The 20,974-nt window shown below is 38.4% G+C and overlaps 1 protein-coding gene across 4 annotated transcripts in view; it reads right to left on the bottom strand.

Moving 5' to 3' along the window:
* LOC140734275 (glutamate receptor 3-like) overlaps positions 1 to 20,254 on the bottom strand; it is a 358,588-nt gene extending 338,334 nt beyond the window's left edge. For all 4 annotated transcript variants that reach the window (XR_012100505.1, XM_073058015.1, XM_073058016.1 and 1 more), the window contains exons 1-2: positions 19,889 to 20,254; positions 19,420 to 19,578 (exon numbers count right to left, since the gene is read on the bottom strand). Coding sequence is in view for 3 of the 4 variants with exons in the window: in XM_073058015.1 (XP_072914116.1) it covers positions 19,420 to 19,578; positions 19,889 to 19,979 (250 nt within the window). In the remaining variant the exon portion in view is untranslated. The remainder of the gene's footprint in view (positions 1 to 19,419; positions 19,579 to 19,888) is intronic.
* Between the last annotated feature and the right edge of the window lie 720 nt (positions 20,255 to 20,974).

The raw sequence follows: 20,974 nt of genomic DNA, 5'->3' as shown, positions 1-20,974 counted from the left end.
AAATTGGGGTACAGCCTACTGGGTAATACTTAACTCAAGTAGCCAGTCTTCTCTGCGTACAAAGACAGGGTTAGCTATGGCTTAGTGCACCTGATCTCATTAGGTCCATAAACGCACCATTTAGTGAAGATCACTGTATAACAATGCTAAAAATTAAATAAGAATGTAATAAGGCCACCCAAATGCCGCTTGAGTTCACACAAGACCAACAATCAACAATGAGGCAACCATGGACTGTGTCATACCACGATGCATTTGTTCACTCAATTAGTGATTGAAACTAACTTACATCCTGATGGATATTATTTAGCTGATAATCATTTTTTAATCACTTTACTAGAAAATAAAAATTATAATTATCAAGAGAGTTAGTACAACTTTTAATTTGGGGCAAGAGTATTGAAATAATAATTTCTTGTTTTTAAGATGATCAAAGAATTTTATAGTTTAATACAAGCTGAATTAGATAGAACAATGTAATTATGATTGAATCAATGGTTTGCAAAATAGTTTATATTTTATTTATTTGAAACAATTTATTTTGTTTTTTTCCTTTACTTGGTCTGAAAATTCATTGTTTATTTTAGATATTTACTAACATTTTGTTTTAACCAGCATTGCAGTTTATTTGAGCAGATCATGTACTGTGCCAAAATGAATCAATTTTAACCAGTATCACACTGACAAGGAGAATCGAGGCCAATATGAAATTATCCTACACTAATAAAATCATTAAGCAAGTAGGTGCAAATAGCGCGCATCAGTGATTATATTTCTAAGCACTTAATGCTGCATAATCAATTCTCACCTTTTTTTATTTCACTGAATATATAGATTGAAGCGATTAAAATCCAGATAATATATTCAAGGCTGATACTGAAGGACACTTTAAAATGTTGCCTACCTAACAAACAGCAAAGGAAATAAGCAACTGATAAAAAGCTATTCAAAAAATTAAAATGGAACTGGGGAAAGAACAACATAAAACAATGAACTAGCAAATGCCTCTGAATTCTTTGGTCAATTAAAGTGGAATCCTCAAAACAAACGTGGCTTCTTGTTTTTTTCATCAGAATTTCAATCTGATTTTACGAAACAAACTTACATTTAAACCACAAAAAGCAAAAAGGTAGCTGTTCTGCAAAATTTTATTCTGTTCAGAATTAAACTAGGCATGGGTTTTACTGTTGTTTTTATTGTAAAGAACCAATGAACATCGTACATCTATTATTCCTTCTCAGACACTTGGTAAAATGGGAATCAGCCAACGAAGTTTCACATAATATTGGTATTTGTCATATCTTTTATTAACTGAAAATAAAATCCATTCCAGCGGATTTAAGCTTTACAGGACCAACATAAATTTCCATCATGCAGTTTATTCATTTAAACGATGTGAATATCACTGGAAGTGGTAGCAATTATTGCCCATCCCCAACTGGAAAGGGAGATAAAAACCAACTAGTAGTGAGTCTGGAGTTACATATACCATCAGCATAAAACAGTACAGCATGCATTCTGGCCTTTTGGCCTGACCAGTCGATGCTGCCCTCACAGCTAGGCCAAATTTCTTCCATTTGGTCCATATCTCTCTCAGCCCCATCCCTTCATGTATCTACGTGAGTGCTTCATACATGATACTATTGTATCTGCTTCAGTCACTTCCTCTTGCAGCTCATTCCTTATGCACACCATCTTCTGCGTAAAAAAGCTACTCCTCCAGTTCTTTTTAAATATTTTCCTTCTCATCCCAAATCCAGAAAATCCCTAGTTTTGGACTCCCCTACCCTGGGGAGAAAGCTGTTACCATTCATTGTATCTACATCCCTCATAATTTTAGACTTTCTATAAAGTTGTCCTCATTCTCCTATGTTCCAAGGAACAAAAACCTTGGCCTAGTTAACCTCTTCCTATAACATAGGCCCTCTAGTCCCAGCACTCTTAACCACGTTTTTTTCTATAAAAGGGTGAACAAAACTGTGCACAGTACCCCAATGCAGTCTAACTAATGATTTATACAAACACAACATAATGTCTCAGTTCCTATACTCACTGCTGTGACTGATGAAAGCCAGCAGGCTAAACATCTTTTCACTACCCTGTCCATTTTCGACACTGCTTTCAACAAACTACGTTTAAGTCACTCTGTTCCATTACACTCCCCAGTGCCCCACCATTCATAATTTAATTCCTACTCTGGTTTGACTTTCCAAAATGCATTGCCTCTCACTTATTTGTATTGACATCCATTTGCAATTCTGAGGTCATTTGCTCTCAACAACACCGACTGATTTTGTGTCATCTGCAAATTCACTGAAAAAGCCTTATGCACTTACATCCAAACAATTTATATAAATAATGTACAAGGGTCCCAAATGACCCCTGCAGCATACCATGAGGTACCAGCCTCCATTCTGAGAAACAACCTTCAAACCACCACCCTCCACTTCCCACCTTTGAGCCAGTTTTGAGCCTACATAGCTAGCTCTCCCTGGATTCCATGGGACCTAATGCTCCAGACCATGTGGGATCTTGCAGAAGATCTTTCTAATGTTCAAATATAGATCAGACTGAGTAAGAATGGCAGGCTTCCTTCCCTGAAAGCCACTGGTGAACCATCAATCCAGTGAAGCTTTAATTTCAGATTTATTTAATTGCTTAGGCTTAAGCTTCATAGGTGCCAAAGTGAAATTCAAAAACTCACGTCTCTGGATCAGTGCTCTAGAATTATGTCAATAGATTCCTACTAACAAATATTCACTACTGTCAGATAGGAAGGCAGAACTGAAATTAATAGTTCATATTTACTATGAAACATTCAAACCAATGTTTCCACAGCAGCTCCCAAAAGGAAGATCCCATCAAATCTACTGTCCCTCTTTCCTCCCGTAGCCTGTAACTTATTCCCTCTGACATGTCCACCAATTCCCTTTTGACTCCACCTACCAAGTCCAAGGGGTAACTTGTGGTAGCCATTTAACCTACCAAAACATCTTTGGCACGAGAAAGAAAACAGGAGCATTTGTCAGACATCCACATTTCGCAGGGAAAACAGCAAAATGCAAATGGCACCAGGATCAGACATGAACCTGGGCCCCAAGGATCTTACTTCTAGTAGGATGGCAGCACGCTCAAATGCAGTGTCTTGTCAGGGGCTGACCAAAGTTGTTTTATCTTTATTAAAATGTTTTTTTTAAAGAAACAATCACAGATACTGTAGGTCTATCCCATCAGTGAGCTGCTCGTTGGTGGAGGAGCTGGACTTGGTGAGGATCACGGTTACTGCTTGCTACAGGAAGGCATCAGAGTTAATGTGCAAAAGCTATATGTGCCCTTCTGCTGTGTATGATTGTTGGTACCATGTTTTGCACCTTAGTCCCGGAGGAATGCTGTTTTCACAGGTATTCATGTATGGTGGACTGACAATTAAACCTGAACTTGAACTTGAGAAGGCAACAAAATTAACTGTTGTCCCACATGCCACTGGATTTTCATAGGATATTCTTTGAAAAACTCCTACAGAGAATCAAATGACCATCAGTACACAGCTAAATTTCAATATCAGCTACAATTCAAAAATAAATAAAACACTCAATTATATAATCCTTGATTTTCTAGTAGACACTTGATCATGGATCATGCAATAAGTGGGAAATACCCTCAGACACTCACAAACAGAAATGAAGAAATGATGAAGTAATTAAATGATTAATTTGTTAGTTGACAGCAGGTACCAAGGACATTCTTCACTTTGCTTCTAACGGTGCCTTGAAATTACTAATGCCCTCACAAACAAGGCAGATGGAGCTGCAAGCTAAACATCTGACCAAAAAGAACTGCATTGTCAATAACAATGTATCTCATTACTGTGATGTAATCATCTTTGAAAGTGAAATTGCTGATAAACTGTGATTCTGATTCTGCATCCACAACATTTAATGTGAGAAGGCTACCCACTGGCTCAAACAGCTTGATTTAAAAAAAAAGAAGATAGCTTATTGCATGGAATTTTGCTCAAGGCTAATCAGGAGTATAGTTGTGAAGTCTACCTTGTCCCCTTACGTCTATTGTTCAGCCTCTCTTGGATAGAAGCTGATTCTGAATAAGTCCTAAAGTCAGAGTTTAATTGCCTTTGGTGAGGAAAAGGTGCAGGTTGCACGATGCCTGAGAATCTTTAGATAAAAATACTTTTCAGGATATCCTGAAGTTTGTCCATGCTGGTTTTTCAAGAAAATGTAAAAAATCTTCTAATCACTCTTGTTCTTAATTCTGTAGGCTTGAAAACTCCAGTTATATGTGTCAATATGCCCAATGTCTAATGACATTATAATTGCCAATTATTGTAAGTAAACCCATTTTAAGTTCATTTTAAGTTTATTTTAAGTTTAGCTATCAACTAAAGTTCATGAAAGCAACTGAAGAAGATTTGTGAATTGCTTTGCAATTTAAAATATTTAAAAAATCCCATGTGCTTAGATTCTCTGTTGTATCAAAATGCCAGACACTTTGAAAGGACCATTAAGTAGGACACGTGCCTCAGTGATATTACTTTGATTCTTTCTAAATTAATTGTTAATCTAATATTTTTTCATTTCCCTCTTCATTTTATAGTGTCAGTTGATTACCCCCAGAGTGATGAATCCTCTTGCCAGTCTGCAGAACATGCTTTTACCTTCTATTGCTAATAACACTGCATAGAATTATAATGAAGGCCTTAGGTAGTGCTAGCAGAGCTGTAAGGTATATTTTTCAAATTAAGTGGATTGCTTTACAGAGAGCAGGACAATAAAATGCATAAAATAAATTAGCTCTGCTGCATTATAAATAATTTACAGCATGGACCATGTGAACATTAGATGAACTTGATTGCACAAAATTAATACATTTATTAAATATTTGCCTTATGGATAATATATTACAGTTAAAGTATCAGGTGACCTAAAAGCTCCACACTTAATGCAGGTCTTAGGACAGTATTTTTGGATTGACATTGCCAAACAAAATGTAAGAGTGAGAATTGTTGTGTGATTGGTATTTACTCAAGCTTGACTTTACCTTGACAATATTTTTAAAAATGTGCATTTTAAATTTATGGTTTTCTAAAATGGCTTCTTGGTTATTGACACAATAATATTTTTGTTGAATGAGAATAAATGAGAATTTTCAATAAGGACAGTAATACTTTCTTTGGAAAGGTAAGGTAAAATTTAATGCAGAATTGTTAGTATTTGAAGAACATTCCTGATAGCAATTGCCTTCACCAGGGTCAGATCTTTTAATTAAAAAGAACAGTGTGCAACTTCAACCCAGCTTAAATCCATCCATTTCACACCCAACTTAATTTTCTCTTCACCAGGAAGTAAATTTAAACAAATTATAAACACAGGGATTGATTCAATCTCAACTTTTTTTTGCTGCTACCTTGGGCTAAAGTGGCCCAGAAAATTCTAGACTTATTAGATGGTTACTTTTTAATTAAGTGGTCTATAATACTCTATTCCAGTATGCAAGGATAGAGTGGTTATATTAGCTACAGAAATGCCATGAACGACATGACAAACATTTAAACACATATGGCAAGTAACAACTTTTAGATATTTGACTGCAGAGTACATTGATAGTATCAACTATTGACAGCAACCTATTGCAGGGGTAGAGTGCCAAGGGTATCAGCACCAGCAGGTCCTGCCCAAGTCATCCTTCTATGTGTGGGAATCATTGAAATGGATTGTTTGACAGTTGATTTTACCTCAAGATGGTCCAATTGTGCTCAAATAATGTCTATACATTTTCACTTTGCTGCAGGGCAACACCAACAATCACCAATTTTGGCTGATCATTTCCTTCATAATTCACAGCTCTTGTACAACTGTGATGCTTATGTCCATGCCACTGTAATTTAGGGCAGGGCAATGATCAATATTGAAATTCTACAGGTTCCTTAAGAGCTTATCCATTTTGCTCTCAATCATCTTTACAATTTTAACACATTGCCCTACTAATGGAACGGATCATAAAAGACAGGCAGCTATCATAAGTAAATTCACACAATGATAAATAGGAAAAGTAGCTGGAGATGTGGTAGTGTAACTGAGGGAAATAAAGAGGCGTCACTGAAGAAGTACTGGGGCAGCAAGTGGTCATACCAGGGACTGGACATAGCTACATGCGTTCAAAAACATCTAATACATCAAGCAAAGTTAAAGACAAATTGGAGACCAATTTAAAGGTAGTTTGGCCAGTTCACCAGTTTTTGCTGGTAAGTACTTACTTAGCTCCTTTCACATTGGTAAGCATAGAGGAGCTCACCAGTAGATGCAAAGTATCTTCTGAGTTCTTTTTAAAAAGATATGAATTGAGCTATTTGAAGTTGTTGGAGGTCACATAGGTTCAACATTCTGGTGTTAAGTAGCATGTAATATTTATGCCCCAGAAGTGCAAGATGATGACCATCTCCAATAAGTGAAAGACTAACTGCATTCCAGGACCTTGCCATCCACCACCATCAATATTCTAGGTATAATCATTGATCAGAAACTCAGCTGGACCAGCCATATAAATACCATGGCTACAAAGGTAGATCAGTGGCTCAGCATCCTGCAGCCAATAAGTCACCTTCTGGCACCCCAAAGCCCTTCTACCATCTGCAAGGTACAGGTCACGAGCGTGTTGAAATATCTCTATTTGCTTTGATAGATACGGCACCAACAGCTCTCAAGAAACTCAATACCACCTAGTAAAAGACACCCTACTTGACTGGAACCCTATCAACCATCCTAAACATTTGTTGCCTTCATCTCCAGTGATTTACAGCTACAGTGTGCACCATCTACAAAAGGCAATCACTTGCACAGGCTACTCCAGAATGAGCAAGGGCTATAGGTGCACAACAAAACCACCACCTGTGGCTCCAAATCACACAACATACTGACTTGTTAATGTTTCACCAGTTCTTTACTGGAGCTGGGTACAAATCCTGGAACTGCATTACAGTGCTGTTGGAATACGTTCACCTGAAACGCTGCAGTAATTCAAGTAGATAGCTCACCACCACCTACGAGGGAAATTTAGATGTGCAATCTTGCTTACCAATGATCTTGAAAATGAATAAAAAGAGACATTGCTGCACTATGGCTGCTAATTCTTTAAGGATAATACTACGTGACTAACAGTGTGTGTAGGAATTTCCAAGATGTCTGAGTAGCTCTTGGATAAAACGAGCATACTTTGTTTTGAACTTCTCTGAAACTGCAGTAATCAAACTTGTAAGGCGACCTGACAAATTACCCATGAGATTATATGCTTTTAGAATAAATTTGAGCTATTTCAAGTACAAAGGGAATAGATGTGTTAATCATACAAGGGCTTTACCATTACCATCACATCTCACCAGAGAAATTCTCTGAACTGTTAAAGGTTCAATTTCATTTGATTGAAATACTATATTCTACTTTGAGAAAGTTTTTCAGAGAAAATACAAAGGAAAATGCTGCCTAGTTTAAAGTTAAGGAAATGTTCTGGTCCACATATTGTGAATACCGGTACTTCCTTTACTGTAACCCAGACAATTCACCAACCAAAATTACGAGGAACTAAACGCTAAGGTACCTGACAAATTTGCACTGAGCGGCTTTTAGGCATTAACCAAAATGTTCTGAGGATGGTTTACCCTTGCATTCTCTTTTTCTTCTGAAAAGCATCTTGCTCAAATTCACCGCAGAGGACGACATCAATCCATCTATATCACAATGTGTTGTTAAGCTGCCAAAGTTATTCCACGTTTTCACAGGTCTGTGGTACTTGTGATACCCATGAGTTAAAAAGTTGTATTTTAGCAACATACTCATTTAAAAGAAGTTATTATCTGTTTTGTGTTTCAACAATTACTACACAGTTAAAGAAAATTAAGATTTGTTTGAAGAGAATGCACAGTGAAATTGAGCTATGCACTTTCTTAATAAATATATCATATTTAATAAAGTTAGGGAGTGAATTTTAAAAAATCATACTATTGTGTTGAACAGTTCATACACTAATATCACACTGGCATGATTTTGCTCTAATTAAATTCTGACTGCAGAAAATGGTAATAACCCAACTGTTAACATATTCAGCTGTTAATATGACTTCATCAAATAATTTGGAATAGGATATTTTAATAAAGTTACTTTGAAGAACATTTCAACAAAATTAGTTAGCAAATTTTGGTTAAAGATTAATATAGCATTGAATCACACAGGCCAAATGTTGCTGCATCAGGGTGTCCAATGTCGTGACTTGTCCATTTACATTATGTGGAAGGTCAATCAAGGTGCAGTTGATAATCTTTTAGTAACTATCTGGTCCCAAGCAGAGGGGCAAGCATCCCCACAACCAATCAGATGGAACGATTGTAACACTGGAGGTTTGAGCAGAGTAGCAATCTGGCTTTATAACCAAGCTGGTAAACCAGAGATCCAGATCAGAGTGGTATGGTAGCAAAGCAGTTAGTGTAATGCTATGACAGTGTCAGCGATAGGGGATCAATTCCACCACTGACTGCAAGAAGTTTGTAGTTGTTCCTGTGACTCTGTGGGTGTTCTTCAGGTACTCCCGTTTCATCCCACATTCCAGAAGTAGTACAGGGTTAGGGTTAGCAAGTAGTGCTCATACTATGTTGGCACTGAAAACATGGTGACATTTATGGGCTGTCTCCTAGCACATCCTCAGTACTGGTTGTTGATGGAAATGATGCACATTTCAATATTTTGATGCACATTTTACAAATGTACATTGCAGGGCCAAGACGGAAATGCTTAAAACATCCTTAGCAATGGGTTAACTGCCAGCTTCCAATCCTTCCCCTCTCCCTCACCTTTGTATTCTGTCTTCTGCCCCTTTCCTTTCCAGTTCTGATGAAGGGTCTCGGCCCAAAGCAACAACTGTTTTATTCCCTTCTATAGATGCTCCCAGACTTCTCGACTTCCTCCAGCATCTTGTGTGTGTTGCATTCTGTAGAGCATGGTAAGCTTACTCAAAAAGCTGTGATACGTGCTATTCCCATGCTTTGACTATAGTGGCAGCATGACAGAACTAATGATCCCACATGCCAACAAAATACTGAATCATACAGCTCTGCATGGCAGTAAACAGCTGGAATACTAATTGCTGCTGGTAGATCATGAATATTTGAAATTGTATAAGATGTTATGTTGAAATTGGATAAGACTTTGGTGAGAACTAATCTGGAGCACTCTGTGCAGTTCCAGTTACGTACCTACAAGGAAAATGGCAATAATACAGAAAGAACACAGAAAAATTATTGCAAGGATGTTGCCAGGGCTGGAGGACCCAAGTTACAGGGAAAGGCTGAATAGACTTGAACTTTATCAACTGGAGTTGAGGAGGTATACAAAATTATGAGGGATATAGGTATCAAGCAGCTTTTTCCACTTAGGTTGGGTGAGACTGGAACTAGAGGTCATGTGTTAAGGGTGAAAGGTGAAATATTTAAGAGGAACCTAAGGAGGATTTTTTTCCACTCTGAGGGTGATGAGTAAGGAACAAGCTGGAAGTGGAAGTGGTGGACACTGGCTAAATTTAAACATCTAAGAGAAATTTCAATAGGTATGTGGATGGGAGGGGTATGAGGGCTATGGCCCAGGTGCAGATCCATGGCTTCAGCATGGAGTAGATGGGCTGAAAGTACTATATGTTTCTCTACTGTAGTACTCAATGACTGTATTTGCTTCTTCTGCAATAGATCTGTTTACGAAAGGCAAAGCTGAAGTGTTTTCATCCATTTTCAGTCAGAACTGCCAAGCAGATGATAGATCTTAACCCATTTGGAGGACCCCATTATTATTGAAGACTGATTTCAATCAACATTAAGAAAAGGATGAGTGAGCTACAAACTGCAAAGACAATGACATATCTTATTGTTGAAGCCAGGTCTGCAACCAAGCCTTTCTGGTATTGTACTAACAAAAGCATTTGCCCAGTAATGTGCAGATTGCCCAGGTATACCCCAATTGAATGCAGGACAGATCTAATCGGGGCTAAATACTGTCCTGTCAGTTCACTGTCAATCAGCAAATCGCTGTTGCTGAAGTCTATAAGTGAAGTGGATGACTGCTCCATTGCTCTTGACGTAGGGGACATTAGACTGGCATTAAGCAGCCTTAGTAAATCCAGCTGACTCCTTGTATGCTTACCATCCATGGCCTCCTAAAACAAAAAAAAACAGACAAATACTAAAGAAATGGCAAGGGTGCCGCTGGTGTGCCACAAGGCATGGAGAGGAACAAGCAGCCCTAGTAAGGGTGAAGTCAATAGGAATCAAAAGAACACATCACTAGTCAGGTACTAGGAAGGTGGGGGCCATGGTATTGCTGCAACTGTTCCTCAAAGTACAGTCTGACACAGTCCAGTCCATCACACGCAAAGCCCTCCTTACTATTGAGCAAATCTAGAAGGAGCACGATCACATCATCCAGGCCATGCACTCTTCTCACTGCTGCCATCAGGAAAGTGGTACAGGAGCCACACCTCCAGATTCAGGAACAGTTATTACCCTCTACCATCAGTCTCTTAAACTGGAGTGGATAACTTCGCTTACGCCAATACTGAACAGATTCCACATCCTAAGGACTTAACTTCAAGGACTTTACAACCCAGGTTCTCAATTCTTGTTTTGTATTTGTACACTTGTTATCTTTTGTGCATTGAATTTATCCGTCTTTGTTGTGTGCAGTTTTTCATTGATTCTATTGTGTTTTTTTCATATTTACTGTGAATGCCCACAAAAAAATGATTCTCAGCGTAGTATATGGTGACATACGCTTTTGATAATAAATTTATTTTGAAAGCCGACCTCTTGCTTTATTGTCATGAGGTCAGACAAGAGGATGCTTGTTGATTCAGAGTTCACGACATAAACTAGAACAGGCGAATTCAGTGCCAAATCAGTGCAGAAATGAAAACAAAAAGGAAGTGAAATTTTGGATTTATAGATAGAGGGAAAATTAAAAATAAAGGCGATCTTTTTATTTTATTAGCATTTATTGAGATTCCCATTTTTATCATTCAAAAATAAATGTCAGAAATATTGTATGCTACAAATTTGCCACAGGTTAGGTGTAGATGACTGGAAGAAGCAAACAAAGGTACCTTTATTCATAAAGGGCAGCAGGAATAGGACAACAATTCTAATGTCAGTAGGCAGTGGGGCAATTATTGGGGAAAAATTCAAAGGGACAAGAGTAATTGACACTTGGGAAAACAAGGATTGATCAGGAATAGCCAGCATGGATTTGTTGATGGGTGATACTGTTCAACTATTTTAATTGACCTTTTTTTAAAATAGTAACTATATGTTTTGATGAAGACAATGCAGATGATGTGTCTTGCATGACTTCTGTCAAGGCCTTTGACAAGGTCACACATGGAAGGCTGGTCTAGTAGCATAGAGTGCATGAGATCCAAATTGGCAAATCAGATTCACAATTGGCATACAGGATAGTGGATGGTGGCTGGTGGCTTTTGTCAGAACGTCTGTGAACAGCAGTGTATCATAAGGGTGGGTGCTGGGGCAATTATTGTTTGTTCATTGGTATTTAGATATGGAGATAGGAATCATGGAGGGCTTAGTGCAACTTCATAAATCACTAGGTAGGAAGCAGCTGGAATATTTTATTCAGCTCTGATCACTGAGCTACAATATGGATGCAGCTGCAGAGGAGATTTACCAAAATGTCACCTAGCATGGAACATTTCAGTTATGAGGAGTGACTACACCATTGGAGTTTGTTTTCTTTGAAGTGGAGAAGATTGGGGAGGGGCAGTGAACTTGATAGAGCTGTATATAGTTAGGAGTGTTATACATAGAATAGATTGCAGTTAAGGATAGGGTAAGAATCACAGGAAGAATGTTTTTATTCCACATAAAGATTGGTTGAAGCCATGTATGCACAGTCTGAGAAGGTAGTAGAGGCACATACCCTTACAGCATTTAAAGCAGCATCTGAATATACAGTGTCCTCACTCACCTGGAGAAGAGGGATGCATACGTTAGAATGTTGTTCCGGGACTACAAATTAGCATTGAACACCATAATTGCCTCCAGACTAAACAGGATGCTCAGGGACCTCGGCCTGCACCCCACCTTGTGCAGTTGGATCCTAGACTTCTTATTGGATCGCCGACAGGTGGCAAGGATGGGCTCCCTCACCTCTTCCCCTCTGACCCTCAACACAGGTGCCCCCTAGGTTTGTGTCCTGAGTCCCCTTCTCTACTCCCTTTACATCCATGATTGTACTGCCACACACAGCTCCAATCTGCTGATCAATTTTGCAGATGACAAAACTTTGATTGGCCTTATTTCTAGCGGTAATGAGATGGTCTACAGAGGAGAGGTTGACACACTGACACAGAGGTGCCAGGATAACAACCTCTCCATCAATGTCCAAAAACAAAAGAGCTGATTGTGGACTACAGGCTTGGCCCAATCAACATCAATGGGTCTGCAGTTGAGAGGGTGAGTAGTTTCAAGTTCCTTGGTATACACATCACCAATGATCTGTGCATACCAGCTATGTGGCAAAAAAAACACAACAGCATCTCTTCCACCTCAGGTGACTGAAGTAGTTCAACATGGGCCCCCAAATCCTTTTACAGGGCACCATTGAGAACATACTGACTGGCTCTATCACTGCCTGGTATGGAAACTGCACCAACCTTGATCACTGAGCACTTCAGAGAGTGGTATGGACAGCCCAGTGCATCTGTAGATGTGGACTTCACCCCACTAAGGACATTTATAGCAGCAGGTGCGGAAAGAAGGCCTGGAAGATCATCACAGCAGTAAAGCCAGGACCAACAGGCTATAGGACAGCTTCTTATTACAGGCCATTAGATTTTTAAATTCACATGTCTGTACATTGCAACAGAGTCATAACACAATGACTTTAATTCCCTCGCATTGTGGGATGGATGTAAGGTTTAAATAAATTCTAAATTCACTAGAACTGTCCAGGTATAGTGGGCTGTGGACCAAATGCTAGTAAATTGGATTAGTAGGCTGAAGAGTGTTGCTGTCTTCATGACTTTATAATTACATTCAGTAAATATACACTTAAAAAGTACAGACTTTCATGTCCACCGAACCATCACCGTAACCTTGCACCATTCAACGCATTTAGTGATGATGCCCTACAACAAAAGAAACTTTCCACAATTTTTCCCTCATAAATCCATGGATATCAAATATCCATCATACTTTTGTCTATCTCAATAACTGGATCTGCAATTAGTTTGTTAATTTTAAATGAAAAATGAACATTATGTTTCTCAGTTAACCATATTAAATTACATTAGAGATGTACAAGAAAATCTTATATGCGCACACACAAACACAAATTATACATACCCACACAAAGCCAGTAATTTCTTTTAAAACTTGCTCAAAACTGATTAACCAGTATCTCTGCTGTCAGAATCCAGATGAACAAAGTAAGTCCAACTCTAAAATATACTCAATCTAGATACTAAGTTCTACACAACTACTTTAAAAAATTCTGAATAAATAACTGTATTTCCTTTTCACTGGAGTCAATTTCATTGATGCATTCCTTCATTGTGATGTTAATTACCATGTCAAAACATTTCATTGTATGTAAAGTTTTCTAATATGTGCAAGTTTTATTTTATATACAAGGCTTTCTGATAAATACACTATGATAAGCTCACTAACAACAAAGCTTATAGATTTAAACAAAATTTATCAAATGCACATAATAACTTTGAAAATATAGAGCATCATGCTTCAATAATATTGTAGTAAAACACTTTGTACATGCATTTCAGCTGAGTTGTATATAACGCTTAAGATTTCCAGAAATAAACTTGCTGAGGAAAGCTTTCATGTTGGGCAGAAAAACATACAAAAAGATACTCAAAACTTTATCCATCGGTCAGAAAAGGTGGAAATATCAATATAAACAAAGATACATTTATGGAAAACAGATTTCAAATGTTTCTTAAATGGATAAAGATATTTTTGCTTTACTATTTAAATTGTGTGGATGCCTTTGATTATGTAGCTAGACTGAAGAATTTCATAGCCTGGTGTTTGCTATAAATCTTCACAGGACTTATTTTTGAGTTCAGAAAAATAATAGAATGGTATTTTACATTAGTGAAGTGATGGCAATATGAATGAAGACATATCAATGACTGCATGTGTGATATTCACCAGGCTTGGCTTTGAAAGCTATTAAAAGCTTGGCTACCAGAATTCATTAAAAAAATTGGAAAAAATCCCAATGAAACACTTCTCAGTTCATTGGGTGATAAATTACTTTCAAGAACAGACTGTTTACAGACATGTTGCTGGATGTAATAATGCTTTTTAGCATGCCCAGAGGCTGGTGACATATATTGCTTGTTGAAAGCAGAGTACAAAATTATTAAGTCACTGAGGCAAAACTTCAGCATTATAGATTTGTTCTGGCATGGAGATTTTCCCCTCCTGACACTCATTACTCATACAGGAGGTCCATGTTGTAAGCAATACAGGCTCAGAGATACCTGGCTCACTGGTATCTTTGAAGACAGGGTTCAGCTTTTCAGTAAATTCAATGTCAATTGTGTGGAAGTACTATTGTGACAAATTGTCAACCTTGTGCAAAATAACATACGACTAATTACTATAAATCCATTGAGGGAAGCAGAAAAGGCTGTTCAGTCAGGCAAACAACTTATGGGTGAATATAATATGACAAGACCATTCTGCACTCTTTTGGAAATACCTCAGTGGAACAATGTAGAAGACTGCAAACTGAGAAATCATATGGCAAAAGCTAATTAATTGGTCTAAAATAATATAAACGGAAGTCATAATCTAGACGGAGCAGCTGATTTCCTAGCTGTTTACTCACACGCCCACTCTGTTGAATTGAAATTGTTATAACACATGGTGAGTTTATGATCACAATTACATGCAAATATTGAAATGACATGGTTTATATACCATATATTAACATTTCTGAAGTTGGAAAGAATGTGTTATTTTACACAATCAAAACCAGCAATATTCTGTACAGAATGAAACGTGGACTAAGTGAAGGCTGCGAACTCCAGCAGAGGCTTCTAGCCAGCTAATATTCCTTACACTTGTGTATGTGAAAAGCATAATTCGCATACACAGACATTGCTAATAGAATGACTCAAAGAGGTATAATCGCTGCTTTGGAGGTTAAATCCATCAGGCAAATTGCACTACTGCTAGCAACCTCTGCTGGAGTTCACACAATCACTTAACTCCTTTCCTCTGAATACAATCCATACTTTAATGACCTCCACAAATCTGAATTGTAAAAAGTGTGTTTATTTTTAGCCTTGCCTAATAAATTCACTGTTTCTTTGCACACTTTTCCATTATTCTCACCTGAAGATTATAACAGTTGAAGAAATTAACTGAATGATTCATACTTTGTTATTTAGTTACTCGTCAGAGTATGAACCTAATGATTGAAATGTTAAAGTTTTACTTCAATTGTTATTTACTGAGCTATCAGAACAAAGTTAGACTGATATTTGGCAATCCACAAACAACTTTCCAGCTTTGACTTTTAACATTTATTATATTTAGACAAAAATGGGAAAACACTCAAAGTTGATGATGGCTATGGAAATTTTTACCATCAGTTCTGAACTTTGCTTTAGGGGCAACACCTGTACACACATTCATTAATGTCTAATTAGCCCAATTATTAGAAGACCTAAGCTTATTTTTATTATAAATGACATATCAACCCCACTGGCTTGATATGCCAAGGTTTAAAACAAAGTTTTGATCTACATACTTTGGCACACAAACCTCTATTTTCATAAATTATACTGGAGAGATGTAAAAGAACATGGAAATATCAACATCATTGACTTGTGCATTCATAAAAAAGATGATGAAATCACAAAATGGCTTCAGTGACTGTAAACCAAAAGTTACGAAATGCAAGCATTGGGTGGTGTATGTCAACATCAGAAAACTGTTAAAAGATTAAGGAAACACAATCAATCCTGTTTAAGAGGAGTGATTGTTTTAAAGAATGAAGTGCTTCTAAAATGCCATCAATTTACTAAAATAATTTTGTTTCATTCCAAAGAGTGGGAGTTAATAGGCTTGCAAGCATTTTTCAGTAAATGTTCTTAATATGCAAGAAAAAGGATGATCTACACAATACGCAATCGCACCCCATTCAGCAGCATTACATCGATGGTATCTTGCAGTTGTCACACAATTGATTAGATGTGTTTTTGGCTAGTTTATGCTGACAGGGAAATATAATGATTGTCAAAACATGACCCAGTATTGCTCCATATAAGCAACAGAAGCAATGACTAAAAGTCTTTACATATACTGCAGTGGTTGCCAAATGCATACTTTCATTTCCGGAACTGCGATTTGAATCCTTTAGGCTTGATAGGTTACAAACGTATATAGCCTGAATGTAATAGATGCAAAATGTGAGAATCTGCCAGTTAGCCATTAATTACTTTGTGCAATGCTTAGGTTTCAAATATTAGATTAAGAATTGAATTATATTGCTGGCACTCTGTTCCTGTTACAGGTCCGAGAGGAAATCGAAATTGAGAAACCAGTAATCATTTATACAATTTGATACGAGTTAAAGGAGAAGGCAAGTAATTAATCGAAATCATAAAGTGAACTTCACAAATGCTGCTCATTGTGTAAGAGGGGTCTATATCCAAAGGTCTCCATAGAATGTACAAATACTAAATCTCTATTTCTAAACGTTCTGTTGCAGAAAACGCTTTCGAAGTACAAAAATAGGGCAAGTTGGGTATGCAGCAATAGAATGCTTATCCACCAAGCAGCGGAGAAGGAGAGACGCAACTGCACAGCCCAGGGAACTGTGTTTCACACCATTAGTTAAATGACAGAATAACAGATGAGCAATTTTGTCGCCAAAGAAGGACAACAATGCAAAAATGAGAAAGCTTCAGGTCGGAGTCGTGTGTGTGTGTGCGGTATACACACCATCATTGTACTTTCTCAGCTGTGTTTACGGCTGCCATGTGTTATACAACAGTGTGAGCTACTCATTGCCCTCGACACGTACGGAATAGCATGCTACGGGATGGATGGATGGATGGACACGCACATTTCCGAGTCCAAAGGGGGTTGTGCTTGCGTTCTGGGTCACGTTTATTGGTTCCATTTCAAGGTGATTAATATCCGCTGTCAGTCCTCAATTCCCAACAAAATTTGTCCTTCATCAAGGTCCAACGGTTATTTGAAATTTAAATTATTTTGAAAACGGTGCAAAATTACTCACCAGTAGCCCTAACAGAATCCCCGCCTGTATTTGTATTTAATAATGAAATTAAATTTGATCTGAAAATCTTTAACCAACCCCACATTGCCTCCAATAAACGTAATTACGGATAGTTAAAGGAGCGACCTATTTTGTAGAATACCATGGTGCCCTTCATGTGGAGAAGCAGTCGTATTCCTTGTAGTTTCGTCGGAAGTTATGCAAAGGTAAAGAATAATGTGTCATTTAGCATGTCGGGTTATTTTCAAACTACCGGGCATCTCCTCCACCCACCCAAATGTTTACAGAATGTCGTCCGTGACGATACTGGGAGTCCTGTGATAAGTTTCATGGCGCACAGAAAGCAGGAACAGACGAAAAACAAAACTGTCCTGTCGCTCAATTTTGTTCTGAATCGAGTGTCTAAATATTTTACAAGTGTTTCCATTTTTTTAAAGAGGTGTGGGGTGCACCTTACTGCTTGAACCGACCTCAAATTGGTATGCACGCTATTTTAGTAGAGCGGGAGGAATTCTTGAACATTTGGGACTGAAACAGAAACTGGTGGGAGTTTAAAATCAGGTGAACTCGGAAGAGAGAAAAGGGTGGAATTAGCCTTTTTCAGGTCGGAAGCGAACGGTGTTTTTTTCAACCGTGTATTAGTAGCAAAGACCCATCACTTTATTTGGGGGGGGGGTGGGTGGGTAGGGAGATGATTAATGGCACCTCTCATTGGCGATTAACATTTAAACATATTTGCATTGAGTAGGGCTCTCGTACTTCACACCTTGGTACTTGCTGAGCATTGAGAGACGCGGCGAGCTCCACATTGAGGCGTAAAGTAGCAACTTCGCTAGCACTTTCTACCCATCCTGCCGCCAGCCAATACGTCAATTCACCAGTAAATTCTCCCGCCCGTGATCACGGTCTCCAAGGTCCACTGTTTTTCCGCATTCTACCTTCACTCTCTGGAGTATAATCTATTCCTGGGCATTTGAGGTTTCAGAACTCGATTCATGAGAAATCTTTTGTATTAGCCCCGGGTTGCACAATAGGAATAAAATCAGGCGAAGGTAATATAAAGCCGACAAAAAGACCTGGGAGAACTTTCAAGTCCTCATTACTGATTGACTGTGGCACTGTTAATTTTCGAAGCATATTTTAGCGTGTATCAAACGCTTACTACATAAAAGGTTTATACAATCACTTGAGTATCTATGTTGAGTGAGACCTGTACAAGGAACGCGGAAGAAATACAGCGCCTCATCTTGGTGGGACACTTACAGCAGTGCTCTATGAATGAATGGGACACGAAGACCGTGTGCACAGTTAAATTCAGTTGAGGATCGGTTAGATTCCGCACTGAAACCGCTCTCCACCTCCCCTGTTTTTAAACAGACACGGTCAACACGTCTGAAGAGGCAAGAGGTGTAACAAACGTTGCCGTACTAAAGGTTATTGCTGCCAACGCGGAGTTTGTATTTCTAACACATACACATCACATCAGAGCATTTGGGATAAAGGTGCGCAGCTTCAGACAGCGGTTATTTTCAAATGATAGCGCAACAAAGTGCTTCGAGACCTGCTTACTAATGAGCGAGGACCTTGCAACAACTGCAGAGTCCGGGGTAAAAAAAAGGTGCTGGAGAGAATCTGCAAACGGTAGCCAAGTCATTTTTCATCAGAAATGTCTTTATGGAAGCTAGCAGAGTCTAATGCGATTAGCATAGATTGGGCTGAAGGCAAACACACACATTGCCCTCCCTGTTCTGTCAAATATAAACGCTTTATCCTTAATAGTCATTTTAGATTAAATGGCCACATGCTTGCAAAACATCAACTGATCTGAATTGCCTCAATGTGCTTAATAATACACACGGGCTTCACCAACATCAGGCAATAGCGAGCTGTAGAGGTCAATGAATCGCTACATGCATGAAGCTAGATCGGTAAGATAAATAACCAGTGGAATTAGGATGTTTTCAATTACTTTTCAGCTTAATGATAATCCCTAGACTGACTTCATTAACTTTTGAGGCAGGTATTTTTCCAAAATTTCAGCGCTATAGTACAAACGCGATGAGAACTGCACAACAGTACTCACAAGCATTGGTCACCGAAAAACTGTTGGAAGACTCGAGGTTATCGACATGTGGGGTGAGAGCAAATGGAGCTTCGGAAATGTTTGGGTTCGTGTTATGAAGGTAAATCCCGAATCGAAAGGCGCTATTTTCCTGATCTGTACTTCTTGCGAACAATCCCCCTATACAGAATTAAAAAAAACAATTAAATCGACCTGTGCCGCATAACCCTCATTTTATCTCCGCTCCATCTCACAATACGGCAGATATGTTATAATGTAGATTAAAATGTCTTTGTGTTTAAGGAAAACGCGAACAGTAAACAGTTTAACTTTCTTCTAGGATTAAAGTAAACCCCCTTTATTGGCTTCAATTAGGAATGACTTCATTTATTTTAATACATTTAAGCTGCTCTCCACGATCCTACTTGCCGCAGCTGGTTGTGAAGTTCTACAACATTAATACACAGCACTTAATACAAGAGTTACTTACCTATTTGGACATTGCTGGGGAAAGCACTCAAGGCTGCGCGAAAAAGCACGTTGAGTATTAGGAAGACAGACTGCAGAAGGTTTGGTCCCATTTTCTGTCTGATTTCAATTCCTTAAAAGCGACCTGGAAAAGGCAGATGCACTGCTCTGGATGTAAATCCCGCTATGTCCCTCTTTCCTCCTCCCTCCCTCTTCAAACGTTTCAGTTACAACGACTGAGCTGGGCGAGGGGTAAAAATATTTTGCCAGAGGAAAATAGGACTATTTCACACTGGCAAAGATGGTGGTGAAGTGAGGAGCGGATCTGAACATGCGCCTCCAATTGGAGCGGCGGGGGAATATTGATCAAAGTTGATCTGACGTTGAATTAAGCAGCATCTCTTAACATCGCTGCAACTGCAGAGCGGGGCTGCAAAGCACAAGTCCTATGCTAGCGTTGGTCGACTGCGCGGTACAATGAATAGAAAACACAGCTCTCACGTGTGCTTAAAGCGTTAAAGAGACATCGTCGCCTCTTATTTTTAAACTACAATGCAGACAACTCAAACCCATCTCAGACCAAAATAGTATGTAGTTTGATTTCTGTGCCATACAAGCAGTATAGCACACGAGGAGACCATTCGGTTTTATGCTAGTGAAGGCGTTGAAAGGTATGACGGTAAGATTTCGCCCTTTTTGATATCATCCTGAATAATCAGCAGTTAGGTTATTTTCACAAGAAGAAAAATAAGCAGGACCCCAAAACAAGCCCATTGCGCTCAGTATAGTCATAATAATCCCATAATTCTTCACATTCTTTTGCAATAAAATAAATCAAACGTCTAGTTCAGGTGTATCAATTATTTGTTTGAAGATTTAAACACAACTGTTTGCTTAACACAAGAAACCTCACACAGATACTCCCCAGATCACTAACAAGCAGAATCTGACACAAAATTACTTCAGCAAACCTTATTAACCAAGATACTGAAAAATCTTGGTTGAAGTGGTCATTTTAAGGATTACCTAGTTTAAAGAGAGGTAGAGAATTAGGGGAGGAATTCTGGAACTTCAGCACCCAGCTAACTACAAGTACTTTGGGATATAG

Source organism: Hemitrygon akajei, chromosome 10 (genome assembly GCF_048418815.1).
Source record: "Hemitrygon akajei chromosome 10, sHemAka1.3, whole genome shotgun sequence".
In the NCBI taxonomy this organism is placed as follows: domain Eukaryota; kingdom Metazoa; phylum Chordata; class Chondrichthyes; order Myliobatiformes; family Dasyatidae; genus Hemitrygon; species Hemitrygon akajei.
This window is presented reverse-complemented; position numbering and strand designations above follow the sequence as displayed.